The 26,968-nt window shown below is 46.2% G+C and overlaps 1 protein-coding gene across 1 annotated transcript in view; it reads left to right on the forward strand.

Annotated features, from left to right (window-relative positions):
• Cmya5 (cardiomyopathy associated 5) overlaps positions 1 to 26,968 on the forward strand; it is a 95,450-nt gene that overhangs the window by 39,023 nt on the left and 29,459 nt on the right. Inside the window, exons 2-6 of the mRNA XM_050153910.1 lie at positions 1,083 to 11,082; positions 14,914 to 15,009; positions 16,698 to 16,931; positions 18,725 to 18,747; positions 25,355 to 25,473. Of these exons, the coding sequence (XP_050009867.1) occupies positions 1,083 to 11,082; positions 14,914 to 15,009; positions 16,698 to 16,931; positions 18,725 to 18,747; positions 25,355 to 25,473 (10,472 nt within the window). The remainder of the gene's footprint in view (positions 1 to 1,082; positions 11,083 to 14,913; positions 15,010 to 16,697; positions 16,932 to 18,724; positions 18,748 to 25,354; positions 25,474 to 26,968) is intronic.

The raw sequence follows: 26,968 nt of genomic DNA on the forward strand, positions 1-26,968 counted from the left end.
GCCCGGGAAAGCATGGTGAGAAAAAGAGAGCAGGGAAGACCACATGAAACCCGGAGACCACATGTTCCTTTGGGTGGCAGCCTCAATAGCCTGTGGGAGTTGTCCACTGCTTGGGGGGAGGGGTTGGCCCTCCCTGGAGAGGGGCCACTGCTTGGTGGGCTTTCCCAGAGGTGGAGTCTGGACCAAGGCAACTCCCAGGGGAGGGGCTTTAGGATGGATGCCATGGGCTGGGGTGATGCTTCCAATCATTATGCTTTAATACAACTGGAAGTGTATTAGGGTTTTGTTTTCAGTATCACAAACATATAGGTAATTCATTGAGCTACGATGTTAGGATAGCTACAGTAACACAAGGCAAAAGCAAGTCCCCAACTCCATTCTAATCTCCCAGGACCATGGTTGTTTATGTGGTCCAGAGTTAACCACATGCCATTCTATGGTATATGCCTGTAGTTATAGTAGAAGTTAGTTGTGTAAGAGGAGGCCATGCCAGGTACTTGGCAATAATGGCAGATAAGGATTCAGGAGCCGAGGATTTTGATCTTCCTATTCTGTAAGAATGAAGAGTATTTTGAGATTTGTTTTAATGAGAAGCATGGTAATGAAATGCTACGTAAAGCCTGCCTGGAAGGGAAACAGGAGGGGCTGGGAATGGGCAAATAAGAGGCAAGCATCACACCTCTGGCCCCTTAGGAAGCTGATTGAGTGGGGGTTCAAAGCTGGGTTTGGGGGCAACTGTAGGAACCAAGAGCACTGATGCAGAGTCACAGTGAGGGTCCTGGTGAGCCGAGGGAGCCTCTGTGACTGGGGAACGAGGGAGGATCAGGGCAGAAAGCCAGAAAAGGGAAGATGCAGACGTGAACTTCAGCCTCACTTTAGTTTAAAGGCTGTTGAGTCACTCTGTCCCGGGATATGTGACTGCACTGGCCATCCTGACTTTACTGTTTTAACTTTATTTTATATTGACCCCTATAGTTGAGGCAGATGGCAATATCGACTTTTATATTTTTACATTAGCTTATTCTAGTAATACGAATCTTATTTTATTACTATAACATAATTATTGATATTATTCACTACAGGTTATCGGATGAAGATGAAGAGGGCAAGACCAAGCAGGAGTGTATCATTTCTGACCCCTCCTTTTCCATGGTGACAGTCCAACGGGAAGACAGTGGGATAACATGGGAGACCAATTCAAGTAGATCTTCCACTCCCTGGGCTTCAGAAGAAAGTCAAACTTCTGGTGTATGTAGTTTGGAAGGGTCAGCTCTGAATTCTCCTCCAGGGAATGTTTCCTTTATTGTGGATGAAGTTAAAAAGACGTGTAAAAGAACTCATAAGTCCAAGCGTGGTTCGCCATCATTGCGTCGGAAAGGTAGCAAAAAACGAAACTCTCTGGAATCACAAGATGCTCTGGCAAACAAAGAAGATGGTCCTTTAATTTCTGAAAGCCCAGTGCTCAATACTGAGAAAGAGAAGTCATCCATTGGCACCTATGATAAAACAAGAAGGAAGAAGACAACATCCAATACGCCTCCCATCACTGGGGCAATATACAAAGAGCACAAACCATTAGTATTGAGACCAGTGTACATAGGAACAGTACAATACAAAATTAAGATGTTCAATTCAGTTAAAGAAGAATTAATTCCTCTACAATTTTATGGGACATTGCCAAAAGGTTATGTAATTCAGGAAATACATTACAGGAAAGGGAAAGATGCGTCCATTAGTCTAGAGCCAGATTTGAGCAATAGTGGTTCTAACCTAGCTTCCCAAAGAAGTAAATTAGTAGCCCAAAGCCCAAAAGATGACACAGCAAGAGAGCTTGGTCCACCCTGGAGAGGTGCCTTCTCCAAGGGGTCAAAGTCCAAGACCTCATTATTTAGCCATGAAGAGCAAAAGAAAACGTATGTCGATTCCCCCTTAAAAGCCACGTCTGCAACAGAGCACACATTGCCTTCTTATTCCAGAAATTTGCTTGACACAGCAGATCAAGAACATCTAAGACCTCCAAAGACAGAGCTACAGCAGCCACCTGACGAACTGAAGACCCACAGAACCGAGCAACCCAGTGCGCAAGCAACCATGTTCCCTGAACACGCAAAGGAAGAATTTGAACCAGACTCACAGGGAATGGAAAGTTCAGAGAATGATGAGTCACTGTTCTCAGGCCCAGCCGATGATGTAAAAGAGAAAGGCATGGTTTCTGCTGGTCATTCCATGTCAAGGGACGCTGAGGAGTCTTTGGAGACAGGACCACCAAGACTGGTACCATCTATCCTAGAAAGGTTGGAGCCAGAGAAGGAAGAGCTAAAGCTGAATTCAGTAGAAAAGATGGAACCAGACTTTGAACACCTGACCTCATCTGAGCCCACCGCTCACAGAGAGGAGCATGCACCTGAGCCCATAGCCCACAGGGAGGAGGAGCATGCACCTGAGCTCATAGCCCACAGGGAGGAGGAGCATGCACCTGAGCCCATAGCCCACAGGGAGGAGGAGCATGCGCCTGAGCCCATAGCCCATAGGGAGGAGGAGCATGCGCCTGAGCCCATAGCCCATAGGGAGGAGGAGCATGCGCCTGAGCTCATGGCCCACATAGAGAAGGAGCATGCACCTGAGCCCATAGCCCACAGAGAGGAGGAGCATGCGCCTGAGCCCATGGCCCACAGAGAGGAGGAGCATGCGCCTGAGCCTTCTGTCGCTGAACTAGAGCGACAAGAACTAGAGAAGGCAGTGGAAATCACGGATACCACTGAACCAGAAGATTCTAGTCTAGAAGAAGAGATAATAGAACTTGATTATCCGGAAAGTCCTTTAGTTTCTGAGGGGTCTTTTTCATCACCTTTGTCCCCTGAAGTGGAGCACAGAGAAGAGCCCATTCTGCCGTCACAAATGACATTCACACCTGAACACGTCTCTTTGTCTGAGGAGGAAAGAGAGGAAAGCGAGTCTCTTTCTACTGATTCTGCTTTTGTATCTGAGTATTCGGTCCCACAGGATCTGAACCGTGTGCCAGAGAAGCAAGAAGCCGAAGCAGTTTCTCTCTCTGATGTGAAATCCCTCTCTGAGCCTGCGGTTTTTTCAGAGGAGGATGACGAACGCGAGTCTTATTCCCCAGCTGTGGCATCTGAATCTGAGCTCTCTCTCTCTGCATCCACCATCGAGAAGGCATCAGCATCCCAGTCTCCGCTCTTTCCCCCAGTTACTCCAGACCATCTGGTCCTATCTGGAGACGAAGCCTCAGAGAGTAGGTGGCAAACACCAGAGACTGCATCTGCTACCGAGAATTCAGTTCCAGTGCGTGCTGCGCAGGAGTCACCGGCGAGAACAGGCGACTGTAAGCCCCCATTAAAGTCCCAAGATGTTTCTGAGCCCATGATTCTGGCAGAAGAAAAGAAAGAAGAAATGGGGCCACACCTCCCAGGCGTGGAAGCCATCTCTGAATACTCTCGTTCTCCAACGTTAACTGAGAAGGCATCGGAATGCCCTGTCCTACCGCCATCCCTGGCTGCCACACTGAGACACGCAGTTGTATCGAAAGATGGGGATGGAGAAAGTGAACATGTCACATCAGATTCGAAACTGCTGTCTAATTCCTCAACTCCCCAAAATGCAACACAGGAATCCCCCCGGAAAGCAATGGATGACATGCTCCAATTCAGACCACAAGGCATTTCTGAACCCATGACTCTGTTGGAAGAAGAAAAGGGAGATGTTGGGCCATCTCCACCGGATGTGGAGTCTGCATCTGAGCATGCTGTCCCCTTGAATGCAACTGAGATGCTTTCTGAATGCCAGGTCCCACTTCCTTCAGCCGCAGCGTCTGAACATGTGGTCCTACCAAAAGGAGAGACCATAGCAGACCAACGGTTTTCGCTGTCCTCCACACCTGCCTCCGAACGCTCAGTACCAACACCATCTGTGACACCAGAGTCCCAGGAGGAAGACATCGTCCCCACATCCCCTCTGCTTCTAAAAGGTGCCTCCTCACCCACCACTCTATCAGAGCTAGAGCAGGAAGAGGGAAGCCTCGGGCCCTTCTCCCCTGATTCTGCCTTTGCATCGGAGTTCTCCTTCTCCCCCTATCCGACTCAGGAGATAGAGAAGAGAGAGCTGGGGCGTGATTCTCCACTGTGTTTGACATCGCCATCTGAGCATACTGTTTTGTCAGATGAAGACACGGAAGAGGCTGAGATTTTTTCCCCAGATTCGGCGTCACTACTTTCCATCCCACCGTACAGACTCCCAGAAACAGAGCAAAATGAGAGCCAGCCAGACTCGTCCCTAGCTACAAGGTCTGCTCCAGAATCCCCCTACTTCTCAGAAGCAGATGAAGAAGAGTCAGGGTCAACGGCGCTCACACCTGTGCCAGAGCCTTTTGATCCTTCACAGGAACAGGAGGCCAAACCCTCCCTTTTCATGCCTGTACCCGAAGACCTTAGCCTGCCACCTTCAGCAAATAAAACGGGCCAAGCAGAGAGCATTCCAGATGCTCCGACAATCTCAACATCTGTATCTGAATATCTCATCCTGGCCCAGCAGCAGAAAACGCAGGCGTCTCGGGAGCCTGAGGCAGAGAGTTTGGTACCACCACCTTCAACCAGCAGATGGGAGACGGGAGATGTTAGGAGTAGTTCAGCAGCAGCTACGATAGCCACTTCCTCATCTGCACCATCCTCAGTGGTAAAGGAAGAAGCCGAACCCGGTTTGCCCACATCTCAGTCCTCAGTTCCACCTGAGTCGGCCCGTGTCCTTAAGACAGAACAGGAACCCAAGGCATCACCCACTCTAAAATCTGCACAGGAACAGATGGCTCTGCCAAAAGTCAGGACGGAAGAAACTGTGCCGGATTCTCAAGAAGTATCAGCACACACATCACAGGATCAGACACCAGAGCCTCGGCGCCCAAATGTTCCGGGATCTGGGATGAAATATTCAGCTCTGTCTGACTTGGTAGAGGAGCCAAAGGCGGATGTCAAACCCGATTTAGCTCCAACTGTAACTTCTGAACTAGAACGCAAGGTGTTGTCAAAGAATGAGCCCGAAGTGGCAAAGTCATATTCACCTCCAGAGGAAATGGCTGTTTCTGGACATGAGGTTTTATCTGGAGAGAAAACGGAAGTGAAACAGGGTTCCAGAATAACCAGGGAGCTTCCTGCAGCCTTGTTGGGAATAGAACGGGAAGTTGAACATCGCCCCCCTGAGCCACCAGCATTTTCAGCTTTGTCAGAAGAAATGCAGGAAGAACCCACAGCCAGCTTTTCTGCCGCCACAGTGCCAATAACTAAGCTTGATTCAAATTTAACCGAATCAGGCAGAGATGAAACCCTGACAGATTCATCTCTCACCAGCCCCGAGGGACACCAGGGCCAAAAGAGAGTAGGGAGGAGTGAATTAGGAAGAGACTCGCCGCCACTCATTCCTTCGGTAGCCGGGCGCTCAGTTCTCATAGGGGAAGAGAAAGAACCAATTAAAGAAGCCACTGCTGTCATTGATAGCTCTTCATCTGGAGGTTCAGCTTGGCCAGAAGCACAGCAAGAAATGAAATTAGGTTCATCTCTGAGTCCATTATCTCTATCAGAGCATTCTGTTCGGTCAAAAGCAGACGCTGAAGATGTTAAAGCTGAGTTACCAGTATCCAAAGCGTCAGCAGATGTGTCTGGGGCAGCCAGGGCAGAAGACAAACAAGGCCTTCCATTCCCTCCAGACCTCGATTCTGAACGCTCAATTTCATCCCAGAAAAAGAACTTGGTGTCTGTCTCAGAGGTGTCAATGCCTCAACCCAAACTTCGCACCAAGTTGGGCGGTGAGGTAAAGAAAGAAGACGGTGAGCTCTCATCAGAAGCCTCACTGGTGCCCGAGCACACAGCTCCAAACGACAAGCCTGAGGGGGTGAGAAGGTCTCCTGAGTCTGAAGATTCAGTGTCTGAAGATTTAGCCCCAACATTACTGGCCCACGGGGATGAGATAAACGAACAAGCAGAGGAGACATCTTTGGTCCTGAGGGGTCTCCTGTCAGGAAAGCAAGAGCTGGTAAAGCTGCCCTCAGAGCCTGAGGAGAAACACAAGCAGTTATCAGAAGCAGCAGCTGCTGGGTCAGAACTCGTTGGTAGTAGAGGCAGAAGTGGATCCTTAAGCATAGAACCAGTACAACCCCTTGTACCTGAACCAGGGTCTTCTGTCTTAGAAATGAGACCCACTGAGCTTAGGAGCAGAGGAAAAGACCAAGAAGACAAGAAGTTCCCTGTGCCTGCCATATCTCCATTAGAGACTGCCTATTCTGACCTCCCTGCAGGGCAAAGGGAGCTTGAAAAAACCCTGCACGCGGGGCACGTTATTAAGGTGCCTGATGCGAACAGCTCTTTCTCAGAGAAATCAGATCTGGATATCCAACAACTCTCAGATAGGAAAGAGAATTCGGAGCAATCCAAATCATTTCTGAGAACAGAACCTGCCGATGCTACAGGAAGAAAAGTGAAGGAGACTCTCTTTTCTCTGAAGGGTAACACCAGGATTCTGGAGAAGCCAGAAGACTTGGCCAATCAGCACGAAGATAGAAAACCAGGGTCCGGGCAGCTGGAGTCCTCTGCTAGCAATGATCTGATTACAGGGGAACTTGAGGCTGCTCTGTTGGATACAGACCACAAATCTGGAATCAGAAAGCAGCTGTCCCAAGCTGTGGAAAAAACCCATTTGCCATCGCAAGATAAAGAATCCACCCTTCATGTATCTAGTAACAGGAAAGAAACCTCATCCACTGAGACTTCCCTTTCGGAAGAAATAAAGTTGCTTCAGGAACCACAGCTTGTGATTCCAGCTGGGAAGGTGGAGGGAGGCAGAGCAGAGGAGAGGCAGATCAATTCTTTTACAGAGAGTGAAAATTTGATAACAGAGAAAACAAATGCAGAATTTCCCAGGCCTTGCAAAGAAGAAACTCAGGAAGAAATCAAACTACCTCTTGAGAGAACTCTCCAGAAATCAGAGCCTGGCCCATCCGCGGAACAGGTAAAGGCAGAGGCTCCCCCGATTCCTACCAGAGCAGCTCGTTTTCCGGCTGAAGTTGCAAAACCTACACTGGACAAAGATCAAGAGGCAAGCACAGCACCAGTGTCTGGTGAGAAGCCATCTGGAGAACCGAAAGGGGTTCCGTCAAAGGCTGTAAATGCTGCTGAGGAAAGGAGAGAGCCAGCCCCAGATGTGAACGTATCCATCCAAAGTAAACCTGTGCCTGAAGTCACAGCAAATGTTACACCTCAACCCCTGAAGACACCAGAGGTGACACACAGGCCATCTGAGAAGTCATTGGTGGCTGAACAAGGTCTTCCTGCAGAGAAGGGGAAGAAAGGAATATCATCCTTCAGATCATGGATGTCTAGTTTATTCTTTGGATCAAGCACTCCCGATAATAAGGTCAGTGACAAAGAAGACTTAGAAACGCAGCCGAGTCCCTCCGTAGAGAAAGCAACGACAGCCGTGGACCCGAAAAGTGCAGTTCCTGCTGAGGTTAACACAGCTGAACTGGCTGAAGAATCCAATGGTGTGTCAGTTAAAGCCGGCAAAAGTCAAGACCTTAAAGAAAAACCCACATTGTTATCAAGTACAGAAGTTTTAAAACAGCCTGAATCCAACTCTGAAAATTACAGGAAGAAGGAAGCTCCAGGCTACCTGGAGGCAACCAGGGTAAGCTCAGCTACATCAGCTGACGACAAACATCTTGGAATTCAACCTTGTTCCCCCACGGGTGAGAAACTGGTTATGGAAGAAGCCCCAAACACTGTTCCTCTTCGTGTTACTGAGAGCCAAAGACACCAGAAGCCACGAATCTCTCCTCCATCTACATGGACTATTTCTGCTCTTAAGGAAGAACCAAGCAGTGATCGCAAAGAAACATTGTTCTTGTCTTCTGACAGAGTAGATAAAATGCCACAAGAGCCCAAATCAGGTCCGTCCAACTTCGCGGGGGTGAAGGACTCAGAGAAGCCAGCACCAGTGATCTTGCCAGTGGAATCAAAGGGCAGTTTAATTGATTTCGCTGAAGACAGACTAAGAAAAGAAATGCCAAAGCCCACTTCTTTGAAACACCGTGAAGAGGAAGTCGAACGCCCAATGGAGGAGAAGGATGGCCGGGAAATCAGATCGTTTTCCCAGGCAGAGAAGAGGGAGCTGGCAGAGGCACAAGAAATCATGGCTCCCTCGGAGCTTAGGGAAAATAAGCTGGCAGGAAAGTTGCAAATGCCGCCGGAATCTCGACCTTTCCAATCGGAAGAATCAAAAGCTACCGAGAAGCTGGAACAGCGCATCTCTCCAGCTGAAGAGCTCACAGAAAAACCCAGCGTGACTCTTGCTTCGGAGGAGAGGAGAGAAGAGGAGCAGCAGACACGGGCATCTTCAGCAGGAAAGCAGGGACACCGGCCCTACTCTCCAACGGCAGCCCTGCCTGTGCCCCGAGCATCAGCTGTCTCTTTGGGTGAAGCCCAACCACCTTCATTGGTTAAACCAACACCAGTTACTGAACAACCAGAATGCATGTTCACAGAGATATACCCAGAAGTTAGGGAGAGAAAGGCAGCAGAAACCCAACTCCATGCCCTGGAAAGAAGTACAGGCTTAGTAGAAAAAACCAAGTCCTCCCACGTGGAGCCTCCCCATGGGGAGGAAATGGTTGGCCATTCTTTGACTCGGAGAGGAAATCTGGAGTTGGAGAAAGCCAGTGAGGATAGGGTGGGCCTCAAAGAGGACAGGAGACAGTTGGTAATGCCGGAGTCGTCCACTGGTGCCTCCGTGGCTGCTGCGGTTGAAAGCATGCCATCAAGGTCTCTCTCTGAGGATGCTGAAAGCACACTGGAGCGCACTCCCGAGGAAGCAGAGCATTTGGGAGCACCACCGACTCAGCTGTCGCCCAGAGAACCACAAACTCTTGTTTCAGGAACATCTCTGGAATATACAGTGAAGAGACCAGAAACGTGGTTGGAGAGGCCTACAGTGCACACCATCCAGACGTCTACAGATGGCCTGACCGGGATGCCGAAACAGTCTGCTCTTGTTTTAAAGCGTCCCTCAGAAGCTGTGGAGGATGCGCACAGAGACGAGCCACTCTCTTCAGCCGCGAGCAACTACACTCGGTTTATGCTTCATGCATCAGCCATCAGTGCTGATGGAATGACTCCCATGAAAGGCTCACCCAAGGAGCCCGAAGGCGCCTCAGTAAGAGGCGAAGAATTTGCAGTAACCAGCAAGCCCGCCGGACTTTCGGAGGATCAGAAAAGTGCCTTTAGTATCATTTCCGAAGGCTGTGAGATACTGAATATCCACGCTCCCGCCTTCATCCCTTCGGTGGATCAGGAAGAAAGTGAACAAATGCAAGATAAGTTGCATTATTTGGAGGAGAAAGCCTCATTTAAAACGGTTCCCCTGCACGATGAGAGTGAGGCATTCGCTGCCCATAAGACGCAGAAGGGCAAGTTAGAAGACTCTGAGAGGGAAGTCACATCGCTGGTGGAAAGCGAGGCAAAGGAAGCTCATAAAGCAAAAGAGGAGAGAGCCACCGAGCCAGAAACAGGCGACTTCACTTTTATTCAACCCCAAGCTTCCAGTGAAGAGGATTATTTTGAAAAATACACGTTGATTGATTATAACCTCTCCCCAGACTCAGAGAAACCGAAATTAACTGTTGAGGGATTCTCAAAGGAAGTCATGGAAGCAGCGGCTTCTTTCCCAGAGAGTTCAGATGAACGCGCCCTGGAACACGAATATGACTTAGTAAAGTTAGATGAAAGCTTTTATGGGCTAGAAAAGGACAACAGTGAGGTATCTCAGACAGAGATGCAAACGTCTTTGGCCATCCAAACACCAGGCGATAGGAATGTTCCGAAGGCTATCAGTAGAGATGGGGACTCCAGATCTCCTGGGATGCCTTTGTTTGAGGTGGACGAAGGGGTTCTATCAAGAAACCAGATATTCCCTACCACCGCCAAGGCTGTCAATCCCGAGCTTCTAGAGGAGCCACCCGCGCTTTCATTTTTATATAAGGATCTGTATGAAGAGGCATCTGGGGAGAAGAACGAAGAGGAGACGGCCTCTGAAGGTGGCAGCGCAGATTCGGAGGCATCGTTTCCAAGGAGACATTCTGACACCGATGAGGGGCCAGGTATGTATTTCGAGAAGTACGTGCTCAAAGATGACATTCTTCACGACACATCTGTAACTCAAGAAGATCAAGGCCAAGGCCTGGAAGGAAAGTCAGTTGGTGAGGATGATTCGCATCAGCTGAGAGTTGCAGAAAGGGAAATTGGCAGAAAGCCTGACACTGGTTTTTGGGAGAAGAATCTGGAAGAACAGCAAAAGGCTGTTGGCAGGGGAGGAGACTCCATAGGCCACATGGAGACCCACAGTGAGGTGGCGATGCAGCAGAAAGCTCTCATTACAGAGGAGGTCAGAGCAGTCACCCAGAAGATGAGCTACGCAGTTCCATTTGAAGATACCCGTCATGTTCTGGAGAGTGTGGATGAACCAAGTAGTCAGGGTAACGAAGCAGGAAATGCCAGTCCAGAGGTCCAGCTGAATGTCCCAGTACAAGTATCTTTCCCAGAGGAAGAATTTGCAGCTGGTGCCACTTACGCTCCAGAAATGCCACAAGCAGAGTTCATCCCATCTGGGCCACGTGAAGAGAGGCTCCTCAATATCCCTGTCCAAGACGAATATGAGTTCGTTGACTCTCTGAATCAAGACGTGGTCAACCGAGGCATCTTCTCAGAAAAACCACCTTCAGAATCCACACCCGAAGATGTGTTGTCTCAAGGAGCAGAATCGTCCAAGCGTACCAAGGAACATGAATTCATGAAGGAAGAAGGACCTAGTATGTCTGCCGAGCAGAAAGAGTTGGACAGAAGGAGGATAGAAAATGAACGGCCTGCACCAGAGTCCATTACAGATAAGGCCCAGAAGGAACGGACGAAGTCCCAGGTTGACTATTACTGCTACACCTGCAAAAGCCAGGTATCTGAAATGGACAAGGTGTCATGTGTCCACAAAGACCACGAGGTTTCCGCCCTTGACACAGCTATAAGCGCTGTGAAGGTAAGCCAACTTAACACACACCGCACGTGTGCACTGGGCTGTGAAGGTAAGCCAACTTAACACACACCGCACGTGTACACTGGGGTGTGAAGGTAAGCCAACTTAACACACATCGCACATATGCACTGGGCTGTGAAGGTAAGCCAACTTAACACACACTGCAGGTGTACACTGGGCTGCTTCCACGTTTTCTTTAAAATGACCAATATTTGGTATTCATTTTAAGCACAATGTTCTGGAAAAAAGTGTGACTATTTCCCTAAGAACTTCATTAAGACGACCTTATCTATTATTCTTACAGGTATATGGTGTGTAGGAGCATTTGTCTAGGTGTTCAGGATATCAGGAAATAACACGGGGTCATTGCCATCGAGGAGCTTACTATCCCGTAGCAAAGACCCTTAATGTTATAAAAAAGGAAAATGTTTTTATTCTCAGTAATTATACATTTTCTCACAAAACAGGTTAATTTCTGCCATTAATAATATTGTCCTTTAAATATGCATCTACTGCTGCCCTGACCGATTCTAGCCTAAGTGTTAAAACATTCTTGAAACAGTAAGATTTTGGTTCTCATCATAGCCCACCTCCCCAGGGATGCTGTTGAGAAACATGGAGTCTTTGTTCATCCATCTTCCTCTCAATGGGCTATTTTCACATCTCCATTCTACATGTAGCATCCAGAATGATCTTAAAATTAGCAAATGATAACACAACTTGACCACTTTCTCCGTGCCAGGCCAGTGTTGAGTTCTTTGTATACAAAGTGCATTTTGTTCTCATAGCTCCCCATCACAGTTTGCGGATAATGGCATGGGTTCAGATAGGTTAAGTGGTTTGGTGAAAGAGACAAAAACTGGGGCTGATACCCAGGTTGGCCTGACCTTGGGGCTTACGCTCCTGACTGTCTGTCCATACCATTAGGGTCAGTGTCTGTCATCAATGGTTCTCAAATGATCCTTCAGTAATGTTGCTGATAAATAATTGTCAGGATCATTTTGATTAGATATGATTGCATTTTAGAATCTGGTATTTTTTTCTTATCAAATTAATTCTCTTTTATTTCTCTAGGGTGAAATTTCATTGACATTTTTTCTGGTTAAAGTTTGGGGGGAGGGGGGAGGCAATCTCTGTTATGAAATCTCACATATCAGGTGTATTCACTACACAGAAATGTGCCCATACCTTTTAATTATGTTTTGTTTTTATCTAAGTTTTGCCAAAATGTTGACAATTTTAAAAGACCAAAATTAATACTCTGATCTCTTCAGATCATATAAATCTTTCAATTCTTTAAAAAAACAATTCAGAAGTAGAATGATGGTGTTATCTTTAAAACAACGTTTTAAGAGTTTGTTTGATGTTCTCTAAAGAATGTGGGAAGGATAAAAGTTAGAATCAGTGACTAAAGTCAGGAAGGCTTGCTTTTTTCCCCATTACGTTACCCATGAAAATGAAGAGTTGGAGACAAATTTCAAAGTAAGAAAAGTTGGGGGCTAGAGAGATGGCTTCGCAGTCGAGAGCACTTGCTGCTCATGCAGAGGCTCTGGGTTCAGTACCAGCACCCATCTGGTGGCTCACAGTCACCTATAACTCCAGTTCCAGGGAACAGAATGCCCTCTTCTGATCAGGCAGGCATGTGTGCACATACAAATATGTAGGCAAAACACACATATACATAAATAAGTACATCTCAAAAAATTAAGAAAAAGTGATATCACAAAAAATGGTAACTTGAGAATTGGGTGGCATCTTCTAGGTGGACTTTTGTGCCTCTTCTGAGACTGTTGGCTGTGGTTTCCTGAAGCCCCAGCTCTTCCTCCTTTTTCTACCCCCATCATGGTGATTGTCTTCATTAATTCATCTTCATCCTTGATCAGGTTCTTTCCCACTTTCCTGGTGTTTACTGGCTTCCTGTTCTATGTCAGGAAGGATGCCAATCATTGGGAGTGAGAAGGAAGGAAAGGGAAGTGTGGAGATGGTCAGCCCTGGCCTTCAGGAGTACAGGATGCAGAGAGACTAAGCTTTAGGAAGCTCAGAAACAGGGGCGACGTGGGAGGACCAGGGGAGGTGTCTTTAAAAGCTTGGCTAAGCTTTGATGAGGTAGAGACCGTCTGTTATTGGCAGAGAGGACATTATAGAAATGGAAACTATAAGGGAAATATGTGTGAGAAGAATCTACAAAAACATGCAGCCATGTGTCAGGAGCCTAGGGAATGGGGCGGGGGGGGGGGGAAATTAGAGGCCCCTAGAAGAGACTTCATCATGGAATGTCATCGCCATTCTAGGGGCACTTGCAGCTCTGTTGTTCAGTTTTGTTTTCTGTTGAAATAGGAGCAGCGGGGCTGCGTCCCCAGCACCCCGGCCGCCTGCTAGCTTATGCCCCAAAATAACAACACACAAACTGTATTCATTTAAGCACTGCTTGGCCCATTTCTATCTAGCCTCTTCTAGGCCAATTCTCGCACCTGGACTAGCCCATTTCTAATAATGTGTGTAAGCACCCCAAGGTGCGCTTACTGGAAGATTCTAGCCTACGTCCATCCTGGGTCGGAGCTGCCTGGGAGAGCGGAGCCTGGCGTCCCTGCTCCAGAGAGCAGAGCTGTCAAGTCTGAGCTCACTTCCTCTTCCTCCCAGCATCCTATTCTGTTTACTCCTCCCACCTATGTTTTAACCTATCAGGGCCAAGGAGTTCCTTTATTGCTTAACCAATGAAATCAACAGATTGATATATGACACTCCCACATAAGTTTTCTGTTATGTTTGTCGGGCCAGCATACCACACCACTAGACTTAGAACTATGGCTGAAGTAGGAATCCTTCTCGCCACTCTATAAAATTTCCACATGGTTGCCACTCACTGCAAACCTTGACCCTTCCAAGATGGTTGGAACCTTGAGATTTAGTTGACAGTCCTCTGTATCACTCGGTGTGCTGGTGTGTTGGCTGGTGGTACCCCAATCACCATCTCAGCTCAATGAGGCACATTGGGGTTGCGCATGCTCATGTGAAGAAACAGCCAAGGCATGGAAGGTCAGTTCAGCCCAAAGGCTGTGTGTTACTTGCTTTTCTTGTTGCTGCTAAAATGCCTGACACTAGTAACTTTAGGGAGAAAGGAGGGGTGTTATTTTGGTTTCAAATTTCAAGTGTATAGTTCACCGTGGGGAAGACATGGAGACAGAAGCTAGGGGCAGTGGGTCACGTTGTATCTACAGTCTATCTAGGTGATTCTAGAGCTTGTCAAACTGATAACCAACACCACAGAGTTCTACTTCAGACTGTAGAAAACTTCAGGCGTTATGAACAGTAATAATTCAAATGGAGAGTTAATTAAACAAGAACACCCATGCACATGTGTGCTTACATTTATGTGGAAGTCAGAGGAAACCTCAAGTAATTTTTTTCAGGCACTAGCCACGTTTTTACTTTTAGCAGGGTCTCTCACTTTCCTGGAAATCATCAAACAGGCTAGGCTGGTTGACTAGAGAGCCAGGAAACTGCCTATCTCTACCTCCCCATTTCTGGATTAGAAGCAAGCACAACTACACACAGCTGGTTTTACAGTGGTTCTGGGAATCGAACTCTTGTCCTCATTCTTGCAAAGCGGGTGATTTGCCAACTGATCCGCTTCTCCAACTCGACAAAACTTGGCTGTCATACATAACTGTGTTCAATCCATTAAGAAGAAGCAGCAAAAATACCCAAAATTTGATTTGTTAGTGAATATGGTATAGTAAATCTCTACAGAGATATTAAGGGAACCAGAATGCCCTGATTGAAATGTTTTCCCCCGATGTTACTCAGTGAAGACACTTTAATTCTTCCCTTCAGGTTCAATTAGGAGAATTTCTTGAAAATCTACAAGAAAAATCCTTGAGGATTGAAGCTTTTGTTAGTGAGATTGAATCCTTTTTCAATACCATTGAGGTAAGTTAGCATCCTTCTTTCTATTTGATCCTGCGTCATTTATTGTATCCAGTAAACTATCTGGAATTAAATTGGTGTGTGTATTATAAAGTGTATGTTGTGTGTAGTATGTGTGTGTGTGTGCTGTAGTATGTAGTATATATGGTGTATAGTGAGTGTGCATATATGTATTATGTGGTGTGTGTGCTCAAGAGTGTTTGTGTGTGGGAAGGGTGTACAATATAGTGTGTATGTATGTGTGTGTGGAGTATAGTATTTGTGTGTATGTATGTGTTATGGAATATTTGTTTGCACTATGTGAAGATGTGTCATTGTGACTGATTTATTAAAAAGCAGAATGGCCAATAGCTAGGCAGGAGAGGGTAGGTGGGACTTCCAGGCACAGAGAGGAACTCAGGGAATGTATCTAGGTGTGGATATTAGCCAATGAGACACAGATGTACAAAATGAAGTAGAGGTAAAGAGTCACACGACAGAACTTAGATTAATAGAAATAAGCTATGAGAGTTAGTTGGACAAGTCTAACCCAAGACCAAGCTATCATAATTAATATTAAGTTTCTGTGTTATTATTTGGGGACTGGAATCCAAGTAAAATTGAACAAGAAAGACTAATTACATGTATGTGTATGCGTGGTGTACAGTGTTTGTGTATTGTGTGGTATAATATGTAGTGTGTATGTATGTGTGTGTGGTATATAGTGTGTGTTATAGAGTGTGTATTGTGTAGTGTATAGTGCATATCTTTGCGTGTGATGTTTTGTGTGTGTGTGTTTGGTTCAAATTGTTGGTTATCTTAATTCAAAGTGAGGTTTCTTATAGTCTCCCCTCCCTGTGAGCAGTGAGACTGCTTTATGTTTAAGAATGAAGGATTTTCCTCTAAAGATGCTCACTTCTTGGGGTCCTGGCATGCGAAGGCAGGTGCTCCCTGAGAGTGAGCCCTCAGACAGCTACTAAGATGTGTTACTGCTTCTACTGCATGGGTGAGAGACGAAGATACATCATCTCCTCCACTTTCCTGCCTCTCACCGCGTGGCCTCCAGAGATGCTCTGCTCACTGACTTGAGTCTTGTATCTGGGGCCAATGGTGTCTCGGGCATCTCTGAACACACACACTTCTGGCTGTTATCTTCTTCCCTCTCTGTGAAGACCATGGGTAGGAACATTCTGTCCTCATTTAGAGGTGGCCCAGATACCTGCGGCTGTCAACCAGGACTGAAGAAGGCTCTAGGACTGCTCAGGCTGACTGTCCAATCCTTGCTGACACTGTAGATCAGTGAATAAGTGCTTTATTGTCCCCTCCCCTGTCACGCTGGTGAGGATAGCCAATCGCCAGTTGTCTCCCGATGGACAATAAAGTTTCTACCATGTTGGCAAAACTGCCCCTCCCAGAGAACACTGGTGCAGAGGAGGGAAAATCACGATCCTCCCCAGATGGGATTTTCTTTTCTTTCTTTTTAAATTTTGACATTTCTGGTCCTTTTTGATGGTATTCTTACAGTGAATTCCATTGCAAAGCTAATTACAGCAAAGCTGATAGAGAAGCTGGAAGTTTAGATCATGTTCTTAATGTTTGACTCATTTGCTGGGATATCAGAGGCCAGTTCTTCCAAAGCAAAAAAAGATGAGGGGCAAACAGAGGCGTTACTTCTCTGTTCAGTAAGAAGTGCTGTCGTCCTGTCCTGTTAGGAAAACTGCAGCAAAAACGAGAAACGCCTGGGAGAGCAGAACGAGGAGATGATGAAGAAGGTTTTGGCACAGTACGATGAGAAAGCCCAGAGCTTTGAGGAAGTGAAGAAGAAGAAAATGGAGTTCCTGCATGACCAGATGGTCCACTTTCTGCAGAGCATGGACACGGCCAAGGATACCTTGGAGACGATTGTGAGAGAAGCTGAGGAGCTTGATGAGACAGTTTTCCTGGCCGTAAGTACCACAGGAAGCAGGCCCGATGCTTGGTGCCGATGCCGAAACAAGGCTGCTTTGAAAACTCATTCTAAATTTGTTTATAAACTGGGTTCAGAGGCACAACCCCGTAATCACAGCGTTTGGGAAGCCAGGCAGCACAACCCCAGGTACAAGTCCAGTTGGTTCTATACCTTAAGGCTCTGTCTCAAACAACAAATAAAGCAGTGGGGTGTGGGGGCACATGACTTTAGTCCCAGCACTCTGTGAGTTCAAGGCCAGCCTGGTCTACAGAGTGAGTTCCAGGACAGCTAAGGCTACACAGTGAAACCCTGTCTTGAGAAAAAAATAAAAGCAAAAAATGACTCCAAAGCAAACCCAGAAAGATCTGTTTCTCCGGGTGACAAAGTTCTCTGGTCATCCATGATGCTTCCACTACAGAAAAGGTCCAGAAACCCTAGTGGTCCAATTTCCTAGATCCTGGAGAGATCCATGGGAGGAGGCTGCCCTATCATCATGTGACCAGAAGGTTGATGCTTTCTGAGACTGGAGAACCCCCTCACAGCCTTATTAATGCCTTTCCTGCCCAGCCTCCTGTGATCCAGCATCCTCATGCTGGTCTCTGGGTCTGTCCTATGCACTCTGGCATCTGAGGTGACCTCCCACGTGGCATTCCATCTGCCCTTACCACGCAGCTGACAGTAACATTTTGCTTCCCTCTTGATGTATAAGGGAGACTTAATAGGGACACCTTCCTCAAACAGGACAGGGATATTGCGAGGAGCAGCTTCCTCGTGACAAGTTTCCTTAAGTCAAACAAGGCACTTGTGGAGAAAAATCCTCTCCTGGATGCACCTCAGGTTGTTCCTCATAAATCCCTAGAATGTTCCTGAAGATGCTGGTTCTCTACACACTCATGATTAACCAGGACTGATACAGATGTTTCCCCAGATAACAGACACAAGCCTAATTGTCAAGTAGAAACTCTTCCCTCTATGCTGAGAGGGGACCCCCCTCCTTTCAAAGCTCCCCATCTTCCCAGAACTCCCAGTGAAGTTGGGAGACAGACTGAGGCAAAAACAGGCATTATAAAATCTCATGATTGGCCCCTGGAGACACCTCTAGCCAGGGCAAATTCAGATCAAGTGAATATGGCCATCCTCAAAGGAGAATTTAAAATCATCACGTGGCTTTCTGTTTAATTGAGGCAGAGCTTTAATATGTTTAAATTAGGACCCTCTTATGAAGCATGACATTAATAAGGCGCTTTGTGCTTCACAGAAACCTTTGTTTAGTGAGAATATTTCTTTCTCTCTAGGAGAACAGATTAGGAGGGAAAAACATTTGTTTCTGCTTTTGGTCATATTTATCTATCCTAGAAAAATTGGAGACTATTGGAAGTAGAGAGAAGATAGTCCTTCAAGATAACTGCTAGTGCCATTATATGTAAAGCCCACACTGAGTCATCTTTTCCTTGCTTTCCAGAATTCTAAAATATTTGTTAATAAATAGACTACAACAGCTCGCCGTCGGCCTTGCCTATCAAAGAGAGCCAGGCAAACTGCTGATGAAGGCCCCTCCCTCCACACAGCTCTCACCTGCTCTGAGTACCACCTTCCCTGCTTTTTAACGGAGGTCCCAAAGACAAATGGCCTCAGAGATGCTTAGGGGGAAAGATTGCTTAGCATGTTTGATCTTGATGCTTTTACTCTCTGTTGTTAATTAGCGCCTCTCTCTCTGTCTCTCTGTGTCTCTGTCTCTGTCTCTCTCTCTCTCTCTCTCTCTCTCTCTCTTCCCTCTTCTCCCAACCCAAGTCGTTTGAGGAAATCAATGAAAGGTATATGCAGCATGGTGCTGTGCAGCAGGGCTGAGGAGAGCATGGTGGGATATTTGGGGGAGGGGCGGGGGTGAGCTGCCAATTACAACAAACACATCACTGGAGCTGCTGGGTTTTCGCTCTTAGACACAGTGCTTTTAAACACTAAATGACAGCTTCAGGAGAAAATTGCATGTGCTTTGGTTAAATAACAATTATCATAGTGTAGATTTTTAACTGCTTTCCTGAGATGTAGTCTGTATTTTCGATCTAATCTCAGCTATCTCTCCTGCTACTGAGTACAAAAAACTTATAAATGATTAGACTTATTGGCTAAATATGAGCATTTGAAGCAATCATTTTTGCTGCCACGGACCATTTTAGGACGTCTGTTGCCCTGATGGCATGTTCACTCATTTTCTCTTCGGAAGATAGCTCTGCGCTTACCCTTCTTGTTCTGCTCAGCTAATCTAATCAATCTTACCCATTGGTTGCACTCTGTTTAGATGATGCTCCTATCACTAGCCTAAGAGATTCTTCATTCTTCTGAGAGGCAAGGCGTCAGCATGATTGGAAGTGGTGTGGTGTGAAGACACAGACATCAGGTTTCTGTTTGTCTCCTGGGTCATCTCTGCTGCCATCCAAACACTGATCCAACCCCTTTTGCTTTTGTCCAACAGCAAGAACTTGAGCTCTTTCCTGCTTGTTGAACCCAAGTAAAACCTGTTTTATGATGTTAGTGGAATCGTAAATGTCCATTTCTGAGTTATAAATATTATCTTGAGCTTATTTCTACTGAAGTTCAGTGGCTAAGAGTAAACAGCTGAAACTGAAATTGGAAATATTTATCTGATATATATATAAAAAAGGAGTTTAAATAGGAAACCTGATATTTTTCAGATAACTGAAGTCACAGAAATAAATCTTATTTACTTATAATATAGTGCCAATATACTTTATAAGACCTATTTAAGGATAGCGTTTGGCATTAGTTGGCCAAAGTTTAATAACAGTGGCTGTACTGTAAATAGTCACTTGAGGAGCACTAACCCCGCTGATGCTAAGCCGGGTGTGGGGGTGCATACCTTTAATCCCAGTGCTCCAGGCTTAGAAGTAGCAGATCTCTGAGTTCAAGACCAGCCCAGTCTACAAAGAGAGTTCCGGGACAGCTAGGACTACACAGAGAAACCCTGTCTCGGAGAAAACAAAACAAAACAAACAACTGAAACCTGCTGTTGCTGCTGCTGCTGCTGCTGTGTGATTCTTAAACCCTCGAAGTAGGACTTCATTGGTTTGAAGTGTGTCTGGGCGTTTTCAAAGTTTCCTGGGTGACTGTGATGGAGAGAGTGAGAGCAGTCTGTTCTCAGACCCAGCAGGTTCCAGAGCTGACAGTGCTGGACTCCCCTGAAGTCCCAACCCCACTCCTTGGAGGATTGTAGGTTAGTGTGAGGCTCCTTACTCGTTCCCATGGATGCCTTTCAGGAACTCGTACCCAAGGAGTGATCCACATATTTTTGAACTTAAAAATCAGTAATGTAACCTGCTGTAATGTAATTACTGATTTTTTAAGTTAAGAATAGGTGGACTCACAGTGCCGCTTCACATATACTGAACGATATGATGCAAATTTAATTATTTTATCCCTTCCATATGTGTAAGGTAATGATCAGGAAGAAAACTTGGTGGCTGAAAATTTATAAACGCCTTTTCTCTAAAAATACTGAAGGATGGTTTTACTTTTCTGGATACTTGATCACCACTAATAGGAATGACAGCCACTGCATACTAAACATCATTTCTTTGGTGTTATGTTTTAACTTGGTAATTTATATGTCATTCTAATAAATCCCCTTTTCACTCCCACCTGACAATGAATTAATCTTTACTATTGCTGCATATCACAAGGGTATATACTTGGGATAATCAATATTTTTTCTTTTTATTATATTTTTATTATTTAAAATAACTTTTAAATTTAAATCTACATCAATCATATTCTTGCTCTCAAGTCCTTCTAGATCCTCTCCCCTCCATATCCTACCCACCTAACTTTAAGTTCTTTCTCAAACAAACAAGCAAACACACACACAAACAAACAGAAAATCAATACAAAAACCTCCCAAACAAGAAAACAAAACAAAACAACAAACCATAAAACACAAAACTGCAACCAAATAAAAGCACACACAAAAATCAGTGGAGTCCATTGTATGTTGGTCAATGACTCTTGAGCATGAGGCCTGCCCTGGAGTGGTTGATAGACCCAGTGTCACTCCATGGGAGAAAACTGATTTTCCCTTTCCCAGGAGGCATAAATGACAGTTCAGTTGTTAGCTTTTGTGCTAGTGGCCAGGTTTTCATTAATTCATTCATTCATTTTAAAAAATAACAAAAATAAAATACACTGAGGTAAAACAGAAACTATCACATCAAAGGTGGACACGACAAGCCAGCAGCAGAAGGAAAAGAGCCCGAGAGAAGGCACATGAATCAGAGACCCCCCTTGTTCACACACAAAGTGACCCCATAAAAACACTAGACTGGCAGTCATAATATATGCCCTGAGGATCTCATGCAGACCCGTGCAGGCCTGTGCATGCTGCCTCCTTCTCTGTGAGCTCATATAAGCTTTTGCTCTTGTTGATTTAGAGGGCTTTGCTTTCTCAGTGGCTTTCCCCTCTAGCTTTGAACTCTTCCTGCCTCCTCTTCCTTGGGGTTCCCTGAGGTATGGGCTGGGGGAGGGATTTGGTGAAGGCATCCTGTTTAGGGCTGAGTGTTCCAAGGTCTCTTTCACTACCTGCATAGTGTCTGGCTCTGGGTCTCTGTATTGTTCCCATCTGCTGCAGGAGGAAGCTTCTCGGATGATGGCTGAATAAGGCCCTGATCTATGAGGATAGCAGGAGATCTCCAGGAGTCATTTTACCCCCGCATTTTTTTTTCTGTTTTCAGACCAGCATTATTTGTTTTTATCTTAGGTCTCTAGGCTATCTGGTCCCTGGTTCCTGGTCATCCGAGCAGTGTTGGGCATGAGTTCCATCTCATGGAGTGTGTGTGAAGTCTAATCAGTTACTAGTTGGTGTCTCTCACAAACTTTGTGCCACCATGGCCCTAGTATATTTTGCAGCATGGACACCATTATGGATCAAAGGGTTTGTGGCTGGGTTGGTGTTTATGTCTCTCTTTTGGTACTCTGTGCACAGTACACTGCTGTACCAAAGACACCAGGGCTGGAGACTCTAGGTAGGCATCAGTTTGATATCTCCATGTTCAATGAGTTGTGTAGGTGTTGGTATAACCAATATTTTTACGTAGCGAATTAAAGGACAATACAACCTTAGATTTGGTAGAAATATGAGCACATAAAACACTATGAACATGAACATACACACAACTGTGAGTCTTCAAGATGGCTTCTACTTCCTCTCTATAGGAAGTGCCAAGTCTAGTTTATTTTCTTATTTTCTTACTTGTTTCTTCCCCGCTTTTTTTTACCTCACTTCATATCTCTGAAGACAGGGCTTTTTATATTAATTGATTTTTTGGCACTCATATGCTTCAATTAAGGAATGCTGTCAAGCATATTTAGACCCAACATTTGCATATCTTGAACACCGCATTTTTGCTTTACAAATGCTGCTGTGTTGAGGGGATGCATTCCCCTGGGTGTCTTGTTCTTCTGTCCTATAATAGTGAACAGGGGAGTCCCCACCATTGTAGGACTGACTTGTAAAAGGATATCAGCTATCAGCTTGCTGTTAAAATTGAATGGGTTGGTGTACAAGAGAAAACTCAGACGCTTTACTGTGGTATCTACAGGCAGCTTCTGTAGAGTTAGTCAGTGAAACGTATTGAGAAGACTTAGTGTGCATACTGTCCCCATTTTTTTTTGATTTTTATTTTTTTGGTATGGATGTTTTGCCTACATGTATGTTTGTGTATAACATGCATGCCTCATGCCCAAGATCAGAAGAGGGCACTGGAATCCCCTGGAACTGGGCTTTGAGTCACCATGTGGGTGAAGGCGTAAGTCAAGAACAATGCCACACCAGTTTGGAGTTATGATTAATAGGGTGTTATTTATTTAAAGGGGAAAAAACTTACAGATCACCGTCCCAGACAACAGCCATCTGCACAACCAGGAAGGGAGTCTAGTCTCCGGCGGAGCAGGAAGTGAAGAGAGAGAACAGAGGAAGTAGCCGCTTTTTTAAAGGGAGAGAGACCACGCCCCAATGGGCTGGTATCACAGCAGCTATTGGTTGGAGGGGCGGAAGGACCTCCCGCAACATGTGGGTACTGGGACTTGAACCTGGCTCCTCTGCAAGAGCAACAAGTGCTCTCAACTGTTGAGTCTCCTCTCCGGCCCTGATCACCACTTAAAAATTGCAATTTTTCCTAGTTTATTTTTATATTCTACACCCCAAAGCCTTAATATGGGCTTTTAATCTCCTCCATCTAGGTTGGGGTGCTGACAGTGAGGGCCTCTTAACACATGCTTTATTGTGCCCTCTCTCCTCACCTGTTGAGAGGGATACTAACGAAGCCTTCCTCCTGGAGCTGGTGTGGGAGAGGAGATGGCCTGGCTCTGCATGCTTCATAGGACCCAGCCTCTGTGGGGACTGCCTACCTTGTGTGCTGGCTCTGATCTTTCCTCAGTGGCTAGTCAGGGCTGTCTACCTGTTTCTTAGGCAAACAATTCTGTGACTGCCCTTATCCTAAGAGATAAAACGGAAATTTTCAGGGTGTGTGAAAGGCCCTTCCTCCTCAAGTCACAGAACTTCCCCTCTCACACCCAGCTGTTTTTCAGCACCTGTGCGTGCTCTGCTCTGTAGTGGGCTGTACTCCTCAGCATCTCCGGCTGGTGCTCATGCCATTTTCCCATCTGCAATACCTTTACTCTCTCTCTATTGCCTCAGAAATTCCTGCTCATTTTTAATACCCCAAAGCCCTCACTCCCCCCCCCCAATCAAATAGTAGTGAATTTGATCATGTTTCACAGTAGTAAGCATAGAAGGGACTCTAAGCCATTTCACGATCTCCCCCCCTTATTGTAACACCGGATTTACTAAGCCTGTGAGATCCTGATTTCTACACAGACTAACCATTGGCCTCTTATTAAATCAAGATATATTTACTAAATGCCTACTACGCATCAAGTAAGGCATTGCACTATAATATTGAACGAGGCCACATTCTCCTGCATGTAAATTACATTTTTGTGAAGCTGACAGTTAACGAACTAACTAGGCCTTGATAAATACAGGAAATCAACCAACAAGGAAAAGGGCTGCAGGAAGGCTGGTAGGGATGGCCTTGCCCCGTTTGCAGCCTTTCTCCAGGGCGCTACATTTGAACAGAGAGCTGAGCTAGGTGAAGGGAGGCACTGAGCCAGTGTATCCGGGTGGAGAGTACCAGCAGCCGGCTGGTTCTGGTGCTGGAAAACCAGGACAGGGAAGGGAGCCAATGCAATTCCTCAAAGTTGCTAGAAGAGTATTCCAGGCCTGTATGAGGCACCACACGAGGAGCCCTGGGCCACTCTGAGGCTGCCTTGGCTAAAGACAGGTCATGTTGGAAACGCCCCTCCCATTTTTCCCCTTCAGAGCAAGCCCGGTTCTGTCCTTTATGCACGTACCTTCTGTGTGGTACCTGGCCCCAAAAGCTCAGTGCTTGTGCAGGTGGGTGTAGTATAAAGGAGGAGCCGGCTGTGTCCCGCTGCGTGCCAGGCTTATACCTGGGCTGGCTGGCTGCTTGTCGTCCCGGCCACCTGGCTAGCTTATACAGGAAATAATCACACGGAAATCTGTATTAATCAAATCGCTGCCTGGCCATTAGCTCTAGCCTCTGCTTGGCCAACTCTCACATCTTGCTTTAACCCACATCTAATAATCTGTGTAGAACCACGAGGTCGTGGCTTACAGGGAAAAATACAGCATGTCTGACTCCAGCGACTCCATGGCAGCTCTCTCTGCCTGCCTTCTTCCCAGCATCCTGTTCTGTCTACCCCGCCCACCTAATTTTCTGCCCTATCAAAAGGCCAAGGCAGTTTTCTTTATTCAACCAATGAAAGCAACACAAATATAAGAAGGACCTCCTGCACCAGGTGGGCACCTTCCTTGAGAAGGGCTTGGGTTACAGAATCCATCCCTTTGGAAGCTGGGGCCTGTCTTCTAAAATGGCTGGCCTTGCTTTCACACTTAGACTCCCAGGCCCTAGAACAGAGCCTGCCACTTAGTAGGTGAGTATTATCTTTTGTACCACCGGAAGCTTGGTGTTGAGGGTTGAGAACAGCATCTGCATCCCTATAGCATGGAAATTTACAGACTGGATTGGAATATTATATCCTTTAGGAAATAATCACTCGTGTGAAGCCATATTCAGGACTCATTTATCAGAAGTAAATCCAAGGCTAGATAATTTGCAAGTTTTCAACTTTGAGAGTCCAGGGATGAGACCTCTTGTATCACCAGGTGTCTATGAACAAATGGATTTTAGACGCACATATTTCCAGATGCTTTTGGATACCTAGGGGTGGTGGGACCTTGCTCCCACCAGCTTCAAGCCGAACAGGAAGAGCTGCTTGGACTCTGTGTTGGTGTTTTCCCGACTGAGTGAAGCTCTGTTCCCTCGGCAGACTGCTTTCAGCGATGGAGAGTACGGCTTCCTTAGAGAACATGCCTGCCGCCTTCTCGCTGTTTGAGCATTACGATGACAGCTCGGCGCGAGGTGACCAGATGTTGAAACAAGCGGCCGGTGAGCATTTTAATGTATTACTTACCTCGATGGATCTTGGCAGCTCTTGCTTGACTGCTCTGTCAAATTTCTGTAACTGGGGGAAGATGGGCGTGGGCTGTCAGGGTTGGAAGCTCGTCTCTGAGATGATGCGGGGGGGCCAGCTGCTCATCTCTGTGATGTCATCCTTTTCCCTTGGGAGCTCCGCGACTCTGCTGGGGCCTGCACAGGAGAGCTGAAGTGACTGGAACTGAAGGGTTCCCTCTTTTTTTTTTTATCCTATATTTTTTGAAAACTAGAATTTCTCTCCCTCTGTGCAAGAAAATTACTTCATACCAGCGGCCCAGCAGATAGGTAAAAAGGAATAAAATACTTTCTCATGCGGCGAATGAATTTTACCTTATAAGTAGTTCTCCCCACTTCAACTTCCTCCTCTTCTTTATTTACCCCTCCCCTCCCCAAGCCAAACAGATTAGCTTAGAGAACTCACAGCTCAGCATCATGGTCTGTAGCCAGGAGCCTCCCACTCAGCTGTCAGCGCATCCTGCCAGCTTTTCAAATTATTTTTTAATGTTCTATTTTAGCAAACAAGGCAATGCAACATTTAAATGCCTGAAGCTGCCGTTTTCCTGGTTACTGAGTTCTGCTTACTGTACAGGGTGCTCAGATGTCCTCATCAAGAGGTACCCTTGTCAAATTTACCTCACAGACAGCAGCTGTGTTTAAAACTCACATTCCTGTCGAAAGGGTTCTAGTTTAGGAACCAGCCAGAATCTGCCGTGTCTTTTAAAAAGACAGCCTCCCCAATAAACACTCCCTCCCTGCAAAATACTCAAACTCCAACACCTTTAGTAAAGTGGACAGTTGAGTCATTTTCACCAATGAATTCTCTGCAGAGCTGTCCCAGATGGAAGGGTATTTGCTGTCCATTTTAAGGTTCGGTTATACACACCTGCCCATTTACAAGACTAGTGAGTGAAGGAGGCTTTTTACGCGTTTTAGAAGCCACAGAACCACACAGTCACAGACCAGTAGCCGTCACCCCAGGAAGACCTTCTGGGGAGAGAGGCCTGGGAATGGCCCAAGCTGCTGTGTGTCTCCCTTGCAGAGTAAGTGGCCCAGGGCCTAGATGTTTTTGTTCTGTGACCAATGAAACCACTCAGATACGAGGCCCTTGAGGATCAGGCTCCCATTGGCTTACACAGAAGGCAAGCTCCGCCTGTGAGAGGCAGCGGTACCACAGAGGCTGGGCCCTTGGTCATCTCATCTCCCACATCAGTCCCAGGAGGAAGGTTTAGTTAGTTTCCTGCTTGACAGGTAAGGAGCGAGAGGGGCACAAAGCCTCGTGCTGCTCAGGACTACAAGACTGGTTGAAGATGTGGGGAAATGAGGCCTTGAGTCTCTGTACCTCATCCGATGCCCCCATGACAGGGAAAGAGAAGAGAAACATCAATGACGTCGTAGCTAGGCCTCTTTGACTCTGGATCTTAGATTTGTTTTTAATTGTGGTAAGATA

The sequence above is a fragment of the Alexandromys fortis genome, unplaced genomic scaffold (assembly GCF_014885135.2).
Source record: "Alexandromys fortis isolate MF-2015 unplaced genomic scaffold, M_Fortis_MF-2015_v1.1 scaffold_79, whole genome shotgun sequence".
NCBI classification, from domain to species: Eukaryota; Metazoa; Chordata; class Mammalia; order Rodentia; family Cricetidae; genus Alexandromys; species Alexandromys fortis.